The sequence below is a fragment of the Ailuropoda melanoleuca genome, chromosome 2, assembly GCF_002007445.2.
Source record: "Ailuropoda melanoleuca isolate Jingjing chromosome 2, ASM200744v2, whole genome shotgun sequence".
Taxonomy (NCBI): Eukaryota; Metazoa; Chordata; class Mammalia; order Carnivora; family Ursidae; genus Ailuropoda; species Ailuropoda melanoleuca.
The window spans coordinates 138,536,141-138,559,007 of NC_048219.1; the positions used below are offsets into that span (position 1 = coordinate 138,536,141).

The 22,867-nt window shown below is 35.4% G+C and overlaps 1 protein-coding gene across 7 annotated transcripts in view; it reads left to right on the top strand.

Moving 5' to 3' along the window:
* PPIG (peptidylprolyl isomerase G) overlaps nucleotides 1-22,867 on the top strand; it is a 44,854-nt gene that overhangs the window by 17,133 nt on the left and 4,854 nt on the right. For all 7 annotated transcript variants that reach the window (XM_011221370.3, XM_034654705.1, XM_011221371.3 and 4 more), the window contains exons 6-11: nucleotides 36-80; nucleotides 1,143-1,230; nucleotides 7,736-7,765; nucleotides 7,856-7,995; nucleotides 20,169-20,379; nucleotides 21,169-21,336. In XM_011221370.3, coding sequence (XP_011219672.1) covers nucleotides 36-80; nucleotides 1,143-1,230; nucleotides 7,736-7,765; nucleotides 7,856-7,995; nucleotides 20,169-20,379; nucleotides 21,169-21,336 — 682 coding nt within the window. The remainder of the gene's footprint in view (nucleotides 1-35; nucleotides 81-1,142; nucleotides 1,231-7,735; nucleotides 7,766-7,855; nucleotides 7,996-20,168; nucleotides 20,380-21,168; nucleotides 21,337-22,867) is intronic.

Genomic DNA, 22,867 nt, shown 5'->3' on the forward strand with positions numbered 1-22,867 from the left:
TGAGAGTTCAAGAGTCTTGTGTTTTTCATTCTTAGGAAATGGACGAGGAGGGGAATCTATTTATGGAGGATTTTTTGAAGGTAAAGATGTTTACATTTAAATTGTATTTTTAATGTTTTCTCTATTATTTTATTTTTCTCTATTGAATCAGTAAGATTATTAAACAGTATACGAATATCTAGCTACATTCAGGGAATCTGAAAGTTAATTTTTCTTGTGAAAAATTTTATGTGATAGACTTTTTTATAGAGGTAGGATTTTTTTGTGTTTAGGGACATTAATACATCATGTTATTTGAAGGGTTTCAATGATCTGTAATGAACTCTTAGAATTATAGTGCTGGAATGGGAACTTCTATAGCTTAATCTTAATTTTTATTAAAAGAGATTTAGTAGTATTTCATAGTAACAATATCCACATGTTTAGTGGGTCCATTTTTCTGTGCGCTTTAAAAAAAATCTCTTTTATATATTAAACTTTAGCAGTAATGTTTTTCTCAACTTCAAGTTTTCTCTTTGGAATTTTTTGTTGATGTCAGGATCATTTGAAAGACTAAATGTGAATGTGGAAATGATTTCATATTTCCCATCTTTCACATTAGGGATTAAGTGAAATTTTATTTCACATTCCACTTGTTCTCATATTATAATCCAAGATTGGAAGGCAATGTACTCTACAATAAGTGATGCTGTGGCAGAGATTAAGTTAATGAGTGCCTCTCTGTATTTAAAATGGTATATGTGCCTTTTTTGTGCTCAGAAATGAAACAGATGAAATGTAAAAGAATCCTATCTGGTTTCTTTCTCTTGCTTTTTAAGGAACATTTTATTTTTTGCTTGAATAATCAAAGTTGTGTTGTTTTTTTCCACAAAAATATAAAAGACACATGCAAATGGAAAGAAAGGGGGTTGATAATAGTATTTGGATTTATAGCAAGGGATTGAAAATTAAAAATATTTTAATCTAAAAACACGGGAGAGGGAGTTGGTTAATATTTGATTTTCTCTTCTTTAAACCTGACTTTTATCTAAATTTTTGTCTGGTGCTAAAGAGCACATATGAACAAAAGAGATGAAGAGTGAAAATGAAATTTTTTTGGAGGTTATACCTGTAATATAATTGAAAACTTTGCTTTCCTATAGATGAGAGTTTTGCTGTTAAACACAACAAAGAATTTCTCTTGTCTATGGCCAACAGAGGGAAGGATACAAATGGTTCACAGTTCTTCATGTAAGTATCTATGCCGTGATTTAAACTGTCCCTTTTTTTGGTGTGTCATTTCTCATTGATCACTAATAGAGGGATGCATAAAGGGGAATATTTTTGAAGAAAGGAGAACGATGAATTGTTGAAGAGAGCAAAATTATTGAAAGGAAATTGAATTGTACTGCTGAAGTTTCAAAATGATGAAGACTTGTCAAAAGGACACAGGGAGCCAGCCTGAAGGGGTGAGGTTCCCACTGGCCAGATTAGCACAATTTGAGCATCAAAATAAATAATGTTAGTATCAGACTGTCAAATAAAATAGAAATCCAGGAGCCCATACAGATATGAATAATAAATGAATAAATAACAAGGGAGAAGGAAAAGCTGTTCCTTAGTAGAATGTCAGCTAATAAATGTAAAAGGAATGATAGAAAAGTCACTGTTTTGCATTCATCTCAGTAATGATTGATTGAGGAAAGAATTATCTATTTTAGAGGGTAAATTTAATAATAAGCAGGATATTTACAGAGTATCTTCTAAATTACTTGATTACAAAGTATAAAATGCGATTGATCCTCATTATTCAAAGGTTCTGTATTTATGAATTCATGTACTCACTAAAATTTGTTTATAGCCCCAAGTCAGTAGTCTTAATGCTTTCCATTTCTGACCCCCAAAAAAATTTTGACCAGGGCTTTTGTCAACAGTGCATGTTTTTTATCATGTCCTATGGATGCAGATTTCCTCTCCTTTTCAATAGCCTTAAACTCTCCTACTCTCAGAGGAACTTAATCTGTAAGCACTATATGGATTCCAGTGTTTTACTGTTCCATATTTGTAACTCCTTTCTTCAATAGTGAGAAATTTGGCTCCCACTATCTTCAAAGTTTCAACCATTGCTGAATCCTAGAATAAAAAATCACCATTCTTTACTACTGTGAAAAGTAATCTACTAACTAGAGTTACTGTTTATTTATGGTTATTTTTGGTTTTAGATTGAGGGTATGTAGTTTAACTTTAAAAGTGATTTGGATTAGTACATTTTGGTGTGAATTTTGCGTGGTTTTGTGACTCACAGTGTGTTAGGTTCATTTGTTTAGGATTATATTTTGTTCTCTCACCTTGTTTTGATTTGTTTTTTGCTTTTTTTGTTTTATATTTGTTGATAAAACGTGATTAAAAAAGAATGCCTCTGAAAGTATCACTCCCACGTAACTCTTCACCCTATTGCCATTCCCCATTTTTTCATCCTGTTCCCACCCATCCATTTTAGTAACCAACCTCATTAGATTCTGATTTATCTTCCTGTATTTTCTTAAAGATTTTATTTATTTATTTGAGAGAGAGAACGAGTTGGGGGGGCAGGGAAGGGGGAAGAGAGAAGCAGACTCCCCACTGAGCAGGGAGCCCAATGCAGCTCTGGATCCCAGGACCTGGAGATCATAACCTGAGCTGAAGGCAGATGCTTAACCAACTGAGCCACACGGGCACCCCTTCCTGAATTTCTTTTTATAAAAATAAGCACAGATGCATATATATTTTCTTACTTTCCTTTCTTTTTTACATGATAGACAGCATATACTATATACAATGTTTTTTCCTCTTTTCACTTAGCAGTATATCCTGGAAATCACTCCATATCAGTTCATAGAGATCCTTTTCATTTGTTTTTGCAGCTGCATAATAGTATGTGAATATATTCTAGTTCATTCAACCAATTAGCTATGTGGGGATTTTTCTGATTTTTTAAATGAAAACAATTTATATCATGTTGGTTGTAGAAAAAATTAGAACACAGAAAGAAGAAAAACATTCCCATCCCCAGGGTATCTTTCTCTGCAATAAAAATGTAAGCTAAATGTTGCATATAGGGATGCCTGGGTGGCTCAATCGGTTAAGTGTCTGCTTTCGGCTCAGGTAATGATCCTAGGGTCCTGGGATTGAGTTCTGCATCAGGCTCCTCACTCAGCGGGGAGCCTGCTTCTCCCTCAGCCTACTGCTCCTCCTGTTTGTGCTCTCTCTCTCTGACAAATAAATAAAATCTTAAATAAGTAAATAGGTAAATGTTGCATATACTCTATAATCAACTTTTGGTTACAGTATAAATCTCTGCACATCACTAAGTATTAATTAACATTTAAATAGCCAAATGTGACTCCATTGTTTGAATGCGTTATACTTTATTTATCTAATTTTTAAACATTTGACTTGCTTCTTGGTTTTCAAACTGCAGTGAACATTGTTGTACCTGTTGATGCATTTTTAATTATTTTACATAAGCTGCTAAGAGTTTACTTACTGAAATGTTTACATATTTTTTTAAAAAGATTTTACTTATTTGAGAGAGAACACAAGCAAGGAGGAGGGACAGAAGAAGAGGGAGAAGCAGATCCCTCCTTCCTCCCCCTGCTGTGCAGGGAACCTGATGGAGGGCTTGACCCCAGAATCCTGGGACCATGACCCAAGCTGAGGGCAGACGTTTAACCGACTGAGCCACCCAGGCGCCCCTGTTCATACATTTTTAAGCCTTTCCATGTATATTGCTACTGTACTCTGGTATCAGGGGTATGCAAAGTGCCAGTGTCACCAGATTCTCAGCAACACTTAGTATTATCATTTGTTTTCCTTTTTTTTTTTTTAAGAAAAATCCTTCCTGTGCTAACCAAAACCTCTCTGTTAAGTTCATATAACCCTTCATGTATATTTTCAGAATCTTCCCTCTATATGTTGATTTTTTCCTTATCTCTTAATTTCTAGGTAGCCCTTCTTTAATTTCTGTGTTTTACTGTTGTTTTTAAAGGAGAAAACTTCAGTTTTTAATCTTAGATTATTTTCTATTGTGGCAACGTATATGTTATAAAATTTGCCATTTTAACCTTTTTAAGTGTATAATTTAATGGTATTAATTATATTCACAGTACCGTGGAGCTGTTACCACTGTATCCAAAGCTATTTCATTGTCCCAGAAACTAACCCATTTCTTTTTACCATCAGCCCCTGATAACCTCTATTTTCTGTCTTTATGAACTTGCCTATTCTAGATATACAAGCAGAATGATACAGTATTTGTCCTTCGGTGTCGAGCTTATTTCATTTAGCACGTTTTCAAGGTTCAACCATGTTGTTGGATGTATCAGAATTTTGTTCCTTTTTACGGCTGAGTATCACTCTATTATATGTATGTACCACATTTAGTTTATCCATATTCATCTGTTGGTGGACATTTGGGTTGTTTCCACTTTTTGGCTGTTGTGAATAGTGTTGCAGTAAACATTGGCATACCTGTATTTGTTGGAATCCCTTCTCAGTTTTAATATATCTAAAAGTGGAATTGCTGGATCATATGGTAATTCTACAGTTCTGTGAGGAGCCACTGAACTCTTTCCTACAGTGGTTGCATCATTTTACATTCCTGCCAGCACCATATAAGAGTTGGAGTTTTTTGGGGCGCCTAGGTGGCTTAGTTGTTAAGCGTCTGCCTTCAGCTCAGGGTGTGATCCCAGCGTTCTGGGATCGAGCCCCACATCAGCCTCCTTCACTGGGAAGCCTGCTTCTTCCTCTCCCACTCCCCCTGCTTGTGTTCTCTCTCTCGCTCGCTGTCTCTATCTTTGTCAAATAAATAAAATAAAAAATCTTTAAAAAAAAAAAAAAAGTTGTAGCTTTTCTACTCCTCCTCAATACATTTTTTTTCCACCAGTCTGAGAATGACCATGAAAACAGAGTATTGGTTTAGGTGTTACAAGTAAATTCTAGTGAGCAAGTGAACTTGGCAAATACAATATCTGTGAAGTGAAGATTGATGCAAATCTAGATGCAAATTATATATATACATTGAATGTAATATGTAATACAAATACGTATGTTGTATACACATAGGCTTTTACATCTCTAGATGATTTAACCAAGTTCAGGTGGGCATAGCTGTTAAAGTCAAAACAATAATAGGTGGTTTTAAAAGTAAGGTGATCTTGTAAAAATACATGTACATGTTTGAATTTTTTTCATTAGTATTGTGTGGGCTTTAACCAAAGGTTAGCTTAAATTGTGTTCCTTCTTCCAAATTTCTAATGCCTTTTTTGATAAGATTCTTTAAAATAGTAAATGATATACAGTGCCCATCTTCAGTCTGTAACAGCAGTATGTCTGCATAGCTACTCAAATACCAGTCTTCTTAACTATAGAGCTTTAAGGTTGGTGTGGAGTGGAAAAAAGGATTTAAAAAATCACTTCAGGGGCGCCTGGGTGGCACAGCGGTTAAGCGTCTGCCTTCCGCTCAGGGTGTGATCCCGGCGTTATGGGATCGAGCCCCACATCAGGCTCCTCCGCCATGAGCCTGCTTCTTCCTCTCCCACCCCCCCTGCTTGTGTTCCCTCTCTCGCTGGCTGTCTCTATCTCTGTTGAATAAATAAATAAAATCTTTAAAAAATAAAAATAAAAATCACTTCATTTGTTGGACTTTTTGCTTACTTTGAGTTTGGTCTAAATTTGTTGGGTTTTTTTTAAAAGATTTTATTTATTTGACAGCACAAGCAGGGGGAGCGGCAGAGGAAGAAGCAGGACCCTGGGATCATGACCTGGGCCAAAGGCAGACACTTAACCAACTGAGCCACCCAGGCGTCCCAAGTTTTGTCCAGAGTTTTAATCCAGATCTATTAATTTATTGTGAAGTTTCCTTGTTTATCAGGGATAAAAAGCTCAAAAGTCTTTAGGTCTTAGGCAAGTAACATAAGCCAATAAACCATGCTATTTGAATCTAAACTATTATGCCTATCTTAAAAAGACAGGGATAATCAGTCTGATCCATTATTGCCCTGTGTCAGGTGCCACACCTTCCAGCTTTCCAAAAAAGGTCTGAAATCTGGATTTTTATGTGAAAGTATCCAAAATTTTGAATCTTGGCAGCTAATTGAAAATTTTATAAACCCCGTAAGGACCATTTCTTTTCTGGTCCAACAGAACATGTGTGAGGGCCATCTGAATGAATATTATCCACAGGGAGTACGTTTCAGGACCCCCTAAAACTGCAGATAAAGTTTAATTTATAAATTAGGGGTAGTAAGAGATTAACAGCAATAGTAATAAAACAATAATAATAATACACTGTAACAAAAATCACATGAATGTGGTCTCCATGAAAATATTTTACTGTACTTATCCTTCTTGTGATGATTTGAGATGATACAATGCCTACTTGATGAAATGAGGTGAAGTGAGGTGAGGGGTACCTGTGTGGCTCAGTCAGTTGAGCGTCTGCCTTCAGCTCAGGTCATGATCCTGGGGTCCTGGGATCAAGCCCCACATCAGGCTTCCTGCTCAGCGGGGAACCTGCTTCTCCCTCTCCCTCAGCCTGCCGCTCCCCATGCTTGTGCTCTCTCTGTCAAATAAATAAATAAAATCTTAAAAAAAAAAAATGAAGTAAAGTGAAGTGAAGTGAAGTAAAGTGAATAACAGGAATTGTGACATAATATTAGTCTACTATCGAACTGACAGTATGTGAGATGGAGGATCCTCTGCTTCTGGACTGTGATTGACTGCAATTGACTGTGGGTGACTGAAAGTGGAAAGCAAAACCATGGATAAGGGGTTGACCTATGCTTTAACTGTTTAAAATGTTAAGACTGAAAAACACTATTGTTAAACCCACTATTGTTAAACCCATGTGCTCTCTCTGTCAAATAAATAAATAAAATCTTAAAAAAAAAAATGAAGTAAAGTGAATAACAGGCATTGTGACATAATATTAGTCTACTATCGAACTGACAGTATGTGAGATGGAGGATCCTCTGCTTCTGGACTGTGATTGACTGCAATTGACTGTGGGTGACTGAAAGTGGAAAGCAAAACCATGGATAAGGGGTTGACCTATGCTTTAACTGTTTAAAATGTTAAGACTGAAAAACACTATTGTTAAACCCATGAATCTTTTGTAAATTATGGCCTGTCCATACAACAGAACATTATACAACCATAGAACTTTATACACCTATGAATATTCAGTAAGAACCCAGTCACATGCAAAAAACATAGATGGATAGAAATGACACCAAAATGTCAACTTTACATGTAAGTTTTCAACAATGAGTAGGTACTAGTTTTATGATCAGAATAAGTTTTTGAAAATACATTGTGTAAAAAGCATCTTGTGGGGCGCCTGGGTGGCACAGCGGTTAAGCGTCTGCCTTCGGCTCAGGGCGTGATCCTGGCGTTCTGGGATCGACCCCCACATCGGGCTCTTCCGCTATGAGCCTACTTCTTCCTCTCCCACTCCCCCTGCTTTGTGTTCCCTCTCTCACTGGCTGTGTCTATCTCTGTCAAATAAATAAAATAAAATCTTTAAAAAAAAAAAAAGCATCTTGCATTATTTCTGTTCTACTTAAGGTTAATGTAATAAGATTCTATTATGTTAAAATAGCATATGATTTCTTTGTAACTTTGTTTCCAATGCAGTTATTTTCTTTTCCTTTTTAGAGATGCTAACTTTGTTTTTCTCTGACTTTGTTTTTATTCTTCTATCTGGTGACTTCCAAAGAACAACGAAGCCAACTCCTCATTTAGATGGGTAAAGATTATTTTAATTTATTTATGACCATTTTAAATTAATATTAAAATTAAAAGCTGTTACCTGATCATCTTATAATTGACTCTGTAGGCATCATGTTGTTTTTGGGCAAGTGATATCTGGTCAAGAAGTTGTGAGAGAGATAGAAAACCAGAAAACAGATGCAGCTAGCAAACCATTTGCTGAGGTGCGGATACTCAGTTGTGGAGAGCTAATTCCCAAATCTAAAGGTAAGAACAAGTACATATTTCTGATAATTCTTACTCATGCAAAACAAGCAGAGACATTCTAAATATTGGCATGAAATTCATACTAATGTGAATATAAATATGAGGCATTTGTTTTTAAATGGGTTTTATCTTCATACTTTGTTCATTTACCATGGAATCACTTTATTTTCTTGTTATTTGCTGTAATTTATCCTTCTTCCACTTTGTTTTGTTTTTTAACGGTAGTTGTCTAAATAGCATGGTAAATAAATACTCTCCTAGAGAAAGACACAGCGAGGGGGAAGATGACAATTGAAGAGAATAACATAGACTGCGAAACTGGGAAATAAATTATTTTCCCTTCATGCACTCCTGAGATTCAGAAGCATCTGGCATATTTGAGAAACTTCTTAGACCAGAACTTTTGAAGTTGACATGATCAGTAGTTTGATATGATATTATCTGAATGGTAAGAACTTTGTTTTAAGTGAATATTTTAAGTGGTTATATTATATATGTGAAATATGTAACTGCTACCATTTTTTGGATATTGGGTCTGTTGTTCTAAAAGTGTAGGGTAAGATTACCTGCGGAGAAAACAATAAAATAATAAATGGACTCTATTTGTCCCATTCTGACTAGTGGAGGGAATAATAATACCAATACTTTTAACAAATCTGAGAGTCATCTATAGTCTTTTCTGATCCTCAGAATAACCCTGTAGTATTTCCCCCATTTTACAGATGAAGATAGCCAAGGAGATTAAGTTATTTACCACATCAGGGAGCTAAGCTTCCAACCCAAGCTTGCTGGCTCCAGATCGAGAGCTTTTTCTATTATGTGTTGCTAACACATTAAAGTCTTTAACATTCCTTTCAGAATTGCCATAAATAGAACATTCTGTACTCAAGTTTTAGGTGTACTGATTTCTTTGTATCATTTAGAAATGTGCACATTTGTTTTGTTTTAATTTAAAAAGACCCAAGATGGTCTTAGAGAAGGCTTGTTTCTAATTTTCTGTTTCTGTATTCCACTTTGATTCTGATGATTTCATTTTCTTCTCTGTCATATCAAATATATACCTTGTAAACCATTGCAGGAATATGCTGCAGCTCGTAGTGGGAGTGTTTATATAACTTCTTGGTGTCCATGAGCCTGGCTATCTGTCCAAATGTACAAACAGCAGGTATAATGTATGCCTTGTGTTCGTGAGGATCCAGTAAAGAATGAGGTGTTACTGAATAACTTACATTTAAAAAAAAAAAATTAAAAACTAAAAAGCAGTCTGTGTTAATATTTGCAAGTTTTAGACCCTGGTACTGATACTTAATTCTTCAGGGTGTTGTTAGTACAATTGGAACATTTTCATTTAAGGCATTACTTCTTCCCATATCATCTAGGAAATCTTTATCTTTTATTCTCTACTAAAACTTAGGGGTTTTTTTCTTATATTTTGTAGTCTATAAGGTCTCTTATGTTAGGATCTGTTCTCTGCTTCTAAAAGTTAAGTATACTATGGTTTATATATCTAGAAAGAAATTGAGGTAATAAAAAATATACCTTTTAAACTATGAGCAGTTATCATAGATTCTGTACTAAATTTGATGTAAAGGTTCTTTTGGTAATGTCAGTGTTTGAATATTTGCTGAAAGAATGAGAAAGTGAATGAATGTCACTCTGTGTGTGTTATTATTTATGTCTTTATAATGTATTTTCACTTACAGAGGTAAATGCTAATTTTGCCTATGCCATTATGACCAGGAAGTTGTGCTGAAAGTTGATGTAGCATCCTACTGTGCTAAGGAAGCATACCTTGCCCTTAACAGTTTCAGCAGTTTGGCGGCAGGGGGGCGGCGGGGGGGACATTTGACCCTTTATTAGTGTCTGCCCAGGAGTTCCTGAAAAGGTCAGATTTGTCTTGAGCCATAGCTTCCATGCCTATTCTGTTCTGGACCATACTGTGGAAATATGAAAAGATCTTTATATTCAAGGTCACACAGTTTGGAACCTGTTACCCTATAGTCCTTTAGTTACCATTCAGAACATGTGTCAGAATCGATTTTGTCATGTATCTATATAATCTTTTTTTTAGGCAGAGCTGGGTCTCACATCCAGTTTATAAGTTTGATAGCCTCCTTACTGTTTTAAATTGGAAACAAAGTTTTGTGAGACACGGTGGTGTTCATCATCATTATATTTAAAACCTTGTTTGAGAGATTTACACCCCAGTTTAAAAAGAAATAAATACAGAATCTTTCTTTTCTTTTTCTAACTTCCTGAAAGAAAACAAAAAGACTTCTGAAGAATTCTGACTGTCTGGGCCCACCTGTATATGGTCTTGGTGAGTCTGGGCAATCTTCTTGGGCCTTTCTCCCTTTGCTGTTGCAAGATTGGAAATTCTGCTTTTTTGTAGCTAGTTGAATGTGCCTGAGAAGGTTCACAGTCAAGGAGAAGAACCTTCCAAAAGATACAGAAATGGAACACTGGAGGCTAATAAAAACAGCATTTCTGTAGAGGCTGTCATGGGACAGAGTGGAGGATAGAACACAAACCACCAGAGAATGAAACCACTACCTTAGTCAAGGACTGGTTTTTCAGGAGTTGGCATGACCTCAGGTCATGGTCTCTTCGGAGTTCGCTGGAGTTGTTAAAATAGGGGTCTGTATACTTTGACCATTCAACAAGAGACAGGGCCATTGCTGTATTACAGAAACACAAGTGCTGAGTTGTGGCAATGCAACAATAAATAGTTATGTGAGCAGAAATTTTGCATATATGTGGTAGGAAACATTGCCTGGCAATATACAAAGAACAGAGCAAGGGAAGCAGCTAGTGAATCTTGTACTTAGGAGACTCATTTGTATAGCAATAAGATCCCATTCATTGCCCTTAACCTGGAGTTAGGAGCAGTGGTGATGGCACTTTTACTGGAAAATAGTGGGATATTAAAGGTACAAACTGTTTAGAAAATGAGACCAGTAATATGAAATGAAAATATCTAATGGAGACCTATTTTAGGAGTAGTTCTGTTCTTCATTTCTGTTCTGTTCTTTAATCTTATTTGATGGTGCCCTAAGTATCCTGCAATATAAAGGTTTCACATGAAATTCATTGGTATAAAATCTGTAGATCTCAAATAAAAATGACTAAGGCAGCATTTTTTTTTTATCTGAGATTTTTACAAGCAAAATGTTCTGCAGTGTTTTTTTTTGTTGTTTGTTTTTTTGTTTTTTGTTTTTTTTGGTTTTTTTACCTTAACATCGTACTACTGAAGTCAATACCTAATTAGTAAGATTGCACTATACCCTATCCAGCCCTCAAAAAGGTCCGTGAATAGGTTTGGGAAATTCTTCTACCTTATGATAAGCAAACTGCGTAATCCAAAAAATTACCCAGGAATGGCCCCAAAATTGAAAGTGTTACTCTTTGTAATTCTTCTTCATCCATTATGATTTTTAACTTGCCTTGTCGTTTTGCTTTTAGTAGTGTTTAATTTGACCTTAAGGATACTTACATATTTGTTACAGATACTTTGGAACAGATGATGTGTAAGTGGTTAAGCAAGTATAGGAGGATATTTTGCAGGATGAAAACCATTATTGTCATACTTGGAAGTTTTAAAATATCTACAATTTTTAACTTTCTAAAATTGTTTTTTAAGATTTTATTTATTTGAGAGTGAGCAAGAGAGAGCACGAGTGGGGGGGGAGTAGGGAAGGAGAAGGAGAAAAGCAGACTCCCCACTAAGCAGGGACCCTAACTTGGGACTTGATCCCAGGACCCCAGGATCTTGACCTAAGGTGAAGGAAGCTGCTTAACTAACTGAGCCACCCAGACACCCCAGTATCTACAATTTGTTTAATATATTCATTTGCTTCAACATTTAGAGGCCAGAAAGGATAGTCAATACAAAGTCTCCTTCCAGTCTCTACTCATCAGTTTTCATTCCCACATTTTGTATTTTGTATATCATTCTAAATGTATGTGAATTTTGGTCAAATTCCTAAAATGGAGTTAATAGATTACAGGGGTCATGCATTTGTAATTTTGGTAGACAATGCCATTGAATATAAGAAAATTAATTCCCCTTATATACTTTGCAAAGCCATGTATTGTCAACAAGTCTTTAATCTTTGTCAGCCTAGTAATAGGTGGGATTTTTTTCCAGCTAATTTTAATTGGCATTTCTCTAAGGTGCTTGATATTAGCATCTTTTTTTAAGATATATTTATTTTTAGTGTGCAGGTGGGGGGAGGGCAGGGGGAGAGAATCTTCAAGCAGACTCCACACTCCATCTCAGGACCCTGGGATCATGACCTGAGTTGAAACCAAGAGCCAGATGCTTAACCGATTGAGCCACCCAGGTGTCTCTAGTGTCTTTTAATTTAAGAATTGTATATAGTTATATGAACTGATTCAATTCCTTTACCCTTATCTTTTGCCCCTTCTATTTTTTCTTCCTGAAATTCCAAGCCACCTTCTATTATTGCCTTTCTCTTTGGAGAAATTCCTTTAGCCATTTGATTGATTGATTTCAATTCCAGTGTAATTAACATACAGTGTTCTCTTAGTTTCACATGTATAATATAGTGATTCAGCAATTCTGTACATTACTCAGTGCTTATCGTGATAGGTGTACTCTTAATCCTTTTCACTTATTTCACCTCCCACCCCCCCCACACACACATTCTGGTATCAGTTTGTTCTCTATTTAAAAGGAGGGGGTTTTTTGGTTTGTCTCTTTTTTCTTGGTAAGTTTGTTTTGTTTCTTAAATTCCACAAGACTGAAATCATATGGTATTTGTCTTTCGCTGACTTATTTCACTTAGTATTATACTCTATAGATCCATATATGTTGTTGCAAATGGCAAGATTTCATTCTTTTTATGGCTGAGTAATATTCCATTGTATATATGCCACATTTCTGTCCATTCATCTATCAATAGACACTTGGACTGCTTCCATAATTTCACTATTTTAAATAATGCTGCAATAAACAGGGGTGTATATATCTTCAAATTAGTGCTTTTGTATTTTGGCAGTACATACCCAGTAGTGGAATTACTGGACCATGTGATATGCTATTTTTAAATTTTTGAGGATCCTCTGTACTGTTTTCCATAGTAGCTGCAACAGTTCGCATTCTCACCAGCAGTGCATGAAGGTTCTTTTTTCTCCACATGCGCACCCACACTTGTTTCTTGTGTTTTTGATTTTAATCATTGTGACAGGTCCGAAGTGATACTTCATTGTGGTTTTGACTTGCGTTTCCCTGATGATGAGCGATGTTGAGCATCTTTTCATGTGTCTTGGCCATCTGGATGTCTTCTTTGGAGAAATGTCTATTCGTGTCTTCTGCCCAATTTTAATTGGATTTTTTTGGGTTTTTTGGTGTTGAGTTGTGTAAGTTCTTTATATATTTTGGAAGCCAACCCTTTATCGGATATATCATTTGCAGATACCTTCTCCCATTCAGTTAGTGGTCTTTTAGTTTTGTTGATTGTTTCCTTTGCTGTGCAGAAGCTATATATTTTGATGTAGCCTCAACAGTTTTTTTGCTTTTGTTTCCCTTGCCTCTAGAGACATATCTAGAAAAAAGATGCTGCGGCTAATGTCAGAGAAATGACTGCTTGTGCTCTCTCCTAGGATTTTTATGGTTTCAGAACTCATTTAGATACCTAATCCATTTTGAATTTATTTTTGTGTATGGTGTTAGAAAGTGGTCTGGTTTCGTTCCTTTACACGTAGCTTTCCAGTTTTCCCAATGCCATTTGTTGAAGAGACTGTCTTTTTCCTGTTGTATATTCTTGCCTCCTTTGTCATAGGTTAATTGACCATATAATTATGCGTTTATTTCTGAACTGTCTATTCTGTTCTGTTGATCTCTATGTCTGTTTGGGGGCCAGTACCATACTGTTTTGATTAGTACAGCTTTGTAGTGTATCTTGAAATTTGGAATTGTGATACCTTCAAGTTTGTCCTTTTTCAAGATTGCTTTGACTATGAGAGCCTTTTGTGGTTCCATACAGATTTTAGGATTGTTTTTCCGGTTCTGTGAAAAATGTTCTTGGTATTTCAATAGGATTTGCATTAAATCTGTAGATTGCTTTGGGTAGTATGGACATTTTAACAATACCTGTTCTTCCAAACCATGAGCATGGAATATCTTTCCATTTGTGTCATCTTCAATTTCTTTCATCAATGTTTTATAGATTCAGAGTGCAGGTCTTTTACCTCCTTGGTTACAATCTACTCAAGTTGCACCTATAAAGGGACTTTGTTCAGTGCTTACTAGCATTTTTATTTTTTTTATTTTTTATTTCTTTTATTATTTTTTATTATGTTAGTCACCATACAGTATATCCCCGGCTTCCGATGTAAAGCTCGATGATTCATTAGTTGCGTATAACACCCAGTGCACCATGCAACGTGCCCTCCTTACTACCCATCACTGGTCTATCCCATTCCCCCACCCCCCTCCCCTCTGAGGCCCTCAGTTTGTTTCTCATAGTCCATAGTCTCTCATGTTTCATTCCCCCTTCTGATTACCCCCCCTTTCTTTATCCCTTTCTTCCCCTACCGATCATCCTAGTTCTTATGTTCCATAGATGAGAGAAATCATATGATAATTGTCTTTCTCTGCTTGACTTATTTCACTTAGCATTATCTCCTCCAGTGCCGTCCATGTTGCAGCAAATGTTGAGAATTCGTTCTTTCTGATAGCTGAGTAATATTCCATTGTATATATGGACCACAGCTTCTTAATCCAGTCATCTGTTGAAGGGCATCTCGGCTCCTTCCATGATTTGGCTATTGTGGACAATGCAGCTATGAACATTGGGGTGCATATGGCCCTTCTCTTTACTACGTCTGTATCTTTGGGGTAAACACCCAGTAGTGCAATGGCTGGGTCATAGGGTAGTTCAATTTTTAACTTTTTAAGGGACCTCCACACTGTTTTCCAGAGTGGCTGTACCAACTTGCATTCCCACCAACAATGTAGGAGGGATCCCCTTTCTCCACATCCTCTCCAACAATTGTTGTTTCTTGCCTTGTCTATCTTTGCCATTCTAACTGGCGTAAGGTGGTATCTCAGTGTGGTTTTGATTTGAATTTCCCTGATGGCTAATGATTTTGAACATTTTTTCATGTGTCTGTTAGCCATTTGTATGTCTTCATTGGAAAAGTGTCTGTTCATATCTTCTGCCCATTTTATGATTTGTTTATTTGTTTCTCGTGTATTGAGTTTGAGAAGTTCTTTGTAGATCTTGGATACCAGTCCTTTATCTGTGGTGTCCTTTGCAAATATATTCTCCCATTCCGTAGGCTGCCTTTTAGTTTTTTTGACTGTTTCCTTCGCTGTGCAGAAGCTTTTTATCTTGATGAAGTCCCATAAGTTCATTTTATCTTTTGTTTCTCTTGCCTTTGGAGAACTAGCATTTTTAAGTACAGATATTACTCCCCACTTCTGCTCCTATGAAATCTTAATATAATATAGTCAGTTCTGCTATGCTGTTTGTTTTGAAAACATGCTTTTGTTTTATCCAGTTGGTATATTAGAAAATAATTTGAATGTAACACCTTTTCCACGTTTGTTTATACATGATCTTGTTTAGAAGAAACATTAAATGAATGCAGAAAATTATACCCAGCTTCACAGGAATACACAAAAATTACACATTACATACAACTTAAACATCAACTGAACTATCACAGTTACTTGTGTTATGAGTCACACCCAAGCACACTCTACTACTGAAACTTCCATCTGATTTTAGATCACCCTTCTTCCACTACTTATGGTAACTCACAAGTTATAGCCCCCTAATATTCATTGCCACAAGTGAACCCTAGGGTTTTTTTCAAAGTAAAGTGCCACATTTATTGTTGTATTTATGTAGTAACCGTTTAACGTGTGTAAAACTCTGCTGCCATTTTTATTAGTTTCCTGTCCTTTTTTAAATGTCATTGATGGCGTTTTTGAGTTTTCCCCTTTCCCTATTTTTCCCATTAGCTCTGTAGTTTTTATTGTGTAATTTTTCATACACAGCATAGTGATTTATAGGAATACATATGTTGTGTAACAGCAGAAACTTCTTGGAAGCCTTTCTACTTTTTTGTTTATTGACCACACTCACTTCTAAATCCTTATACAATTTGTAGTCAGAGTTTCTAGAAAATTTACTACTTAAGTATATATTTTCTGATGCTGTTTGCTATTGAATCCACACTTGTTGGTCTTATTTTCCAAATAAATTCTGAACTCTGTGAGGGAAGGTGCATGTCTTATAAGTTTACTGTGGAACTTGCCCATATACTCTATAATCTTCGTATCCTGGCATCATGTTATAACCTATCTGTATACTATACAGTTAAACATACAGTTGGCCCTTGAGCCACACCGGTTTGAACTGCATGAGTCCACTTATACATGGATTTTTTTAAATATATAAATACAGTATAGTACTGTCAATGTATTTGTCGTCCTTACGATTTTCTTAATATTTTTTTCCTCACTTATTTTAAGAATACAGGATATAGGGGTGCCTGGGTGGCTCAGTTGGTTAAGCATCCAACTTTTGCTTTCGGCTCGGGTCCTGATCTCAGGGTTGAGAGGTCGAGCATATTAGACCCTATGCTGGGTGTGGAGCCTGCTACAGTTCCTCTCTCTCTCCCTCCAGCCCTCCACCCCCCCTTCTCTTGTTCCTCCTCTCCCTCTCTCTAAAAAAGTAGAATAAAATACAGTATATAATCCATATAACCTACAAAATATGTGTTGCTCAACTATATTAATGGTAAGGTCAGCAGTAGGCTATTAGCAGTTAAGTTTCTGTGGAGTCAAAAATTACACATGGATTTTTGACTGTACAAGGGTTTAGTCATCTGTATTTGTTGATCTGAGAAGGATAAAGTTGCAGTCAGATTCACAATGTGCCTAAATCGTATTTTTAAATTTAGTTTAACCCAGATTTTGAGACTCAGGAGATATTCTATTAGAACTAATGCTGATTTTGTCATGTCTGTATTTTTTGCCTTTTCACTCTTCTGTTCTTTAACTGCCGTGTCTTTCTCGTCATTTTCTCTTTTTTTTCCTGAGCAGATCATAGGAAAAGGGCATGTAAACTAAATTTCACTTGTAAAATAATATTGACAAACATCAGAAGAGGGAATTTTTTTCAGCCTTAGAGCTTTCTAATCTCCCTTCCAAGGCATTTTTCCTAAAATACAGTTTATTTTCCTTTTATAGTAGACGTCATCTGATATTCAGGCAGATTATATTACCATAAAAAATAATCATGAATCTCTCTGGCGTTTCATATTTGTTGTGATATCTTGCTTCACTCAAATGTTTTCTTGAAAAATGATGTTTGAGGGCACTTGGGTAGCTCAGTCGGTTGAGCCACTGCCTTTGACTCAGGTCATGATCCCATGGTCCTGGGATAGAGTCCTGCATCAGGCTCCCTGCTCAGCAGGGAGTCTGCTTCTTCCTCCCCCACTCCCCTTGCTTGTGCATGTGTGTGTGCTCTCTCTGTCTCTATCTCGCTCTCTGGCTTGCTCTCAAATAAAATCTTAAAAAAAAAAAAGAAAAGTGATATGTGAACTAAATAATGGTCATTTGAAATATATTTAATACATTTGGGGGGAGATTAGGCTTTTTGTTAAAGAAACCAACTGCAGTGTATTTATCATGGGAAAGACTCCCAATGCAAAATAAATATAAATTGGAACTAGTAAATAAGTCTTTGTTAATCTGGTAAATCATGGTAATCAAGTAAAGCATTACTGTGTTTTTGTGAAATATTTTGCTTGCGTATTATGTGATCTCATATTTAGAGTTACTAATTCTGAATTTATTCCTTCATTTTAAGTTTGATTACCTCCTACCCACCCACACCCATCTCTTAGGTTTGTAGTGTGTATAAGTAGATGTTTCCATTTGTATGTGTTTTCATACCCATTCTGTGCCTCAACTGACAACAGTGGTCTTGGGTTCAGATTAACTGTTGGGACTCATGAGACAAAATAGACTTTACTCAGCACTAAGTTTATTTTCCTTTAAGAAAGGGTACAGGACAGGAATAGCGTAGCTTGTACAGCAACAACATAGTAGAGATCTCATGATCTCCAGGCGGAGCTTGCATATGTCCCAGGCATCTCACACTTCTTATGTTCACGATCCTGAGGAACATGACTGTGTGATGAAGCCTTTACCTCAGGTCCCTTCACCTTTTTTTCCTGCCCCCCCCCTTTATACCTTAACTCCCTTTCTCCAGTGCAACAGCATCTTATTGGTATTGGAAAAACAATTTTGGCAGTGAACTGCAAGTCCTGGGTAAATTACATAGTAACTTCAGCCAGATTGTCAATTATCTTATAATTAGTACACTCCTATAAATTCTGAGTGAATGATTTGGCCAACTGCCAGATCCTTAGGTGCTCCTGTGGCTAAAGGAAAGGCTTATAAACCAGCTATTAACCCTTTCAGTTAAGGTCTATAATCAACCAGCAGTCAGTCCAAAGATGTATTTTCTTTGTCCTCTAATTTTTTTTTTTATCATGGAAAATATTAACGTATACAGAAGTGGTTGAAATAGTATAACCGGACAACAGTGTTCATTACACAGCTTTAACACTTAAGTCATGGCCAGTCTCGTTTTACTTACACCCTGGCCAGTTCTCCCTTTCTTATTTTGAAGCAAATTCTAGGCATAACATTTACTGATAAATATTTCATTATTGGTCTCTAAAAAACCATTCTTTTAAAAAATATATCATAATCATATGTACACACATGTATATTCCTAAATACTCCTGTCAGTGTTCAAATTTCTAATTGTTTCATTAATGTAATTTTTTTAATGTTTTAATTTGAATCCAAGTAAGGTTCAGACATTGGGGTTGTGAGGGGTTTTTTTATTTTGTTTTAAGTAGATTTCCGCTACCATCTCTTTTGTTTCTTGAGATTTATTTGTTGAACAAGCTAGGTGATTTGCCTGTAGTGTTTTCCATTATTGCACACATTAGATGGTACTGATTGCATCTTTGTTACGTAATGTGTTCTTTTTTGCCTCTATTTCATATGACTTTGTGGTTAGGTCTAGAAAGTTGATTAGATGCAATTTGGATGGATGGATGGATTTGCTTGTTTGTTTGTTTGATGGGAGCGTCACATACAAAAAGTAGTTTTTGTGCTCTGCAGCAGTTCTTGGTGTCACTGCCTCATTATGAGTTGCAAAATGATGATATCCTAACCATAATTTCTGCTTCATTTATCCCTGGGATACTTTTGATCAAAGAGCATCTTCCTTTCATTTACTGTTTGGTTAGCCTGTGGTACAGTTTGTATAAGGAAAAGCGGGTAAATTCTTTATATTTCATTTACCAATATCATTATGAACTGATGGATTCTAATATATTTGATATGTTACAGTTTATTATACTTATCCATATATCAGTGTTGTCCCATCTTTGGCCTGATTTCAGTTTAAGTCCACCATAGTTTGAATTAGATATCTTTAGATGAGTCAGGCTCTATTTGGATTGTCTTATCTTTCCCCAATTCCTGTTGTATCATACCTGGTTAATTTCACTTATTTATATTGCCTAGTCCTTAAAGCATTTGACTTTTGGGATCCCTTTAAAAATTATTACCTACTTAACCCAAAAGAAAATTTCAATTTGAAATTACGTTTTGTAGCATAGTTATTAACCATTGGCAAATGACTACCCTCTGTGGTAATTCTGCTCTTCAACTAAGCCAAATTTCTTAATTGTTAGAGGAGTGCTCAGGCATTGAAACAGGCCAGTGCCAGTGGAGTCATGTTTCTTATTTTCCACATTCATGCAAAGTATTTTTTGTGTGTGTTATTTCTCTCCTACAGTTCTACCTGTATTCTTGATAATAGAAAAAGTCGAAAACCACAAGAAGATTCAAATCTGGGACTCCTAAAATTCTGTACTTTTTAGAAACTGTGTTTTAGACTTACCTGTTACTTTTCCAAAATTCTTTGGTGTAATAGGTATAACTTTGATCCATGAATCCAGAGATCTTTCCTGTACCCCTCAGTTCGAATAGCTGGATGAGCTAAGTGTTAAATACTGGACTTAGTGAGAATCTGCTGCAAATCTAAATTTCCACTTACAGAGTTTATCTAATAAGTGCTGACCAAAACCTTTTTGGTTTCTTATTAAAGCTAAGAAAGAAGAAAAGAAAAGACATAAGTCATCCTCCTCCTCCTCCTCATCCAGTGACTCAGATAGCTCAAGTGATTCTCAGTCCTCTTCTGATTCTTCTGATTCAGAAAGTGCTTCTGAAGAGAAAGCAAAAAAAAGAAAAAAGAAACATAGGAAAAATTCCCGAAAACACAAGAAGGAAAAGAAGAAGCGAAAGAAAAGCAAGAAAAGGTCTTAATTTAAATTCTCTTATAATACTAGGTTTATATTCTAATTCCTTTCAGTTTATAAGTAAATCTTTTGGGATTTTGGATCAACTGTATGGCAATATTAAAATAGTGAGAAATATTTCCTAGCATTAAGTATAAGAACATATTGATTCTATAGTCATAGATTAAATTTAGGTACATTCATTTCCATTTTCCACCAAGTCATTCAATTCCATTTGTCTGAACTCAGTGAAATGATGCTTTTGGTTTTATAGGTTTGTGTTTCATAAGAGGAATATATAGGATTAATGAGAATTACAGGAAACCAATTATTATTTTCCTAGTTTTTTTATAGCAGTCTCTCTTGCTTTTTTTGTACTTTATTTCCTTTGTTGCTATGAAGCACAAAGGTAAAAGCAAATATTGTCAGTATATTTACTTTCTTTTCTGTTTGTCTGAAATAATGTATGTTTGTACTAAAACTTGTCTTTATGCCTACTGACTTTAAAGCAACTAATTTCTTTGCCTACATTTTTAAGTATTTTAAATTTATCAGAGTAATTGCCTATGGAGTCCAATATTTTAGATCCATTTTATTGGAAATACTAGAAACAATTGGCTTTGGTTTTGGGTTGGTTAGCTCGTTTGTCAGTAGAATGAAGGAAGGTTTTCTGTATGTTTTGCATCTTTGGTGGGGGGAGGATGGCTTATGTATTGTGACATCTTACAAAGGAAAGAAATACCAACAATTGGAAATTTGGGATAGGTACATATTAACCAAATGGAATTTTTTTGTATGTTTTCTGTTAAGTGCATCTAGTGAAAGTGAGACTGAAAATCTTGAAGCACAACCCCAGTCTACTGTCCGTCCAGAAGAGATCCCTCCTATACCTGAAAATAGATTCCTGATGAGAAAAAGTCCCCCTAAAGCTGATGAAAAAGAAAGGAAAAACAGAGAAAGAGAGAGAGAGAGAGAGTGGTATGTTAATGTGTTTATCCTCTAGAGTGCCCTACACTCTTTAAAATAGAACTTTTTTTAAAAGTCTTTACTTACTTTAAACAATATTTAATTGGTGACCTTGTCCCAAGATTGAAATCTTTTATTATAGGATAATGTTAGCAAAGCTCCTTTTTGTTAACTACATAGCTAAAAAGATAAACTGACTTAATTCAAACAGATTTTGAGTAAAAGTTTTTTTTTTTTTGAAAAATAAGCACTGCAAGAAGATGTGTTGTGGCATTTCAGACCAGTTCCATTTAAAACAAGCTGTCTTACTGTGTAATTTGTATATATTAAACTTTCAAGCAAGTAAGAACCCTTATTTTCAGTTTATCTTGTAGGGCAAAAATGCTATTTTTCTTGCCTAATTTATACTATTGTAATGAAAATTGATATCATATTCAAGTTCTTTGAAAATTTTTCTACATAAATTCACATTATTAGTATTAGTAGGCCTATTGGTTCTTTATAAATCATTTTAATAATTACATCCAAAAATAGAAAAAAGATTGAGGTCATTTTCTTATTTATGGTTAGAAATGTATTGTTATAACATAAAAGTAATAAAATTCTGAGTATCTCCCCTATACTTTCACAATACAGTAAAAATATAAAAATAAGTCTTAGTTTAAAGAAAAGTTATTTGAAACTTGGGGTAATTTCAGTGGATTGGATTGAGTTAATTTTTCCTCAAGTATTAAGAAAGGATATTTTTAAGGAAATAAATATTACAGAGAAAATGTTTGAACTACTTCAGAATGAACTTTTCAAACATAACTTACATGGATATTGTTTGTGCTAATTAAATATTAACTCATTATTTTTTGAAAAAGTTTCGCTTTTTGCTGTAAACCAGGATAAAAACATTTTGCTAATTCACTCCAGTTTGTGTCTACTTTATTATCATTAATTACTCTTTTCTATAGTTCTTTTAACAGTGAACAATTGCTTATAGGATTATAAGCTACTTTGGAATAAGATGGGGGTATTGTTTTGTTTTTTAAAGATTTTATTTATTTTAGAAAGAGAGTGTGTGCGCAAGCAGAGGGGTAGAGGGGGAGAATCTCAAGCAGACTCCCCACAGAGCACAGAGCCCAAAAAGGGCTTGATCCCAGGGCCCTAAGATCATGACCTAAGCCGAAATCAGGAGTCAGATGCTTAACCCTATTGAGCCACGCAGGCGCCCCTGGAATAAGATAGTTTTAAAATTATTTTCTTACTGGCATACAGCCTATGCTGAGCTATATGAGCACTTCTTTGTTGATTTTCCTTAACACTGTCAAGTTAATTTCATCTTAAAAATGGTTATTTGACAGTGTGTCTCAGCACACAGCTGGCATTTTGGGACAGAATAGTTCTTCATTCTCATGCATTACAAGATTTTAGCATTCTTACTCATCGTTCTAGGTACCAATAGCGCTCTCTAGTCATTGACAGTTGAAAAATGCTCCCATACTTTTCCAGATACCTACTAGGAGTTGATAACATTGAAAACTACTGATTATGTATA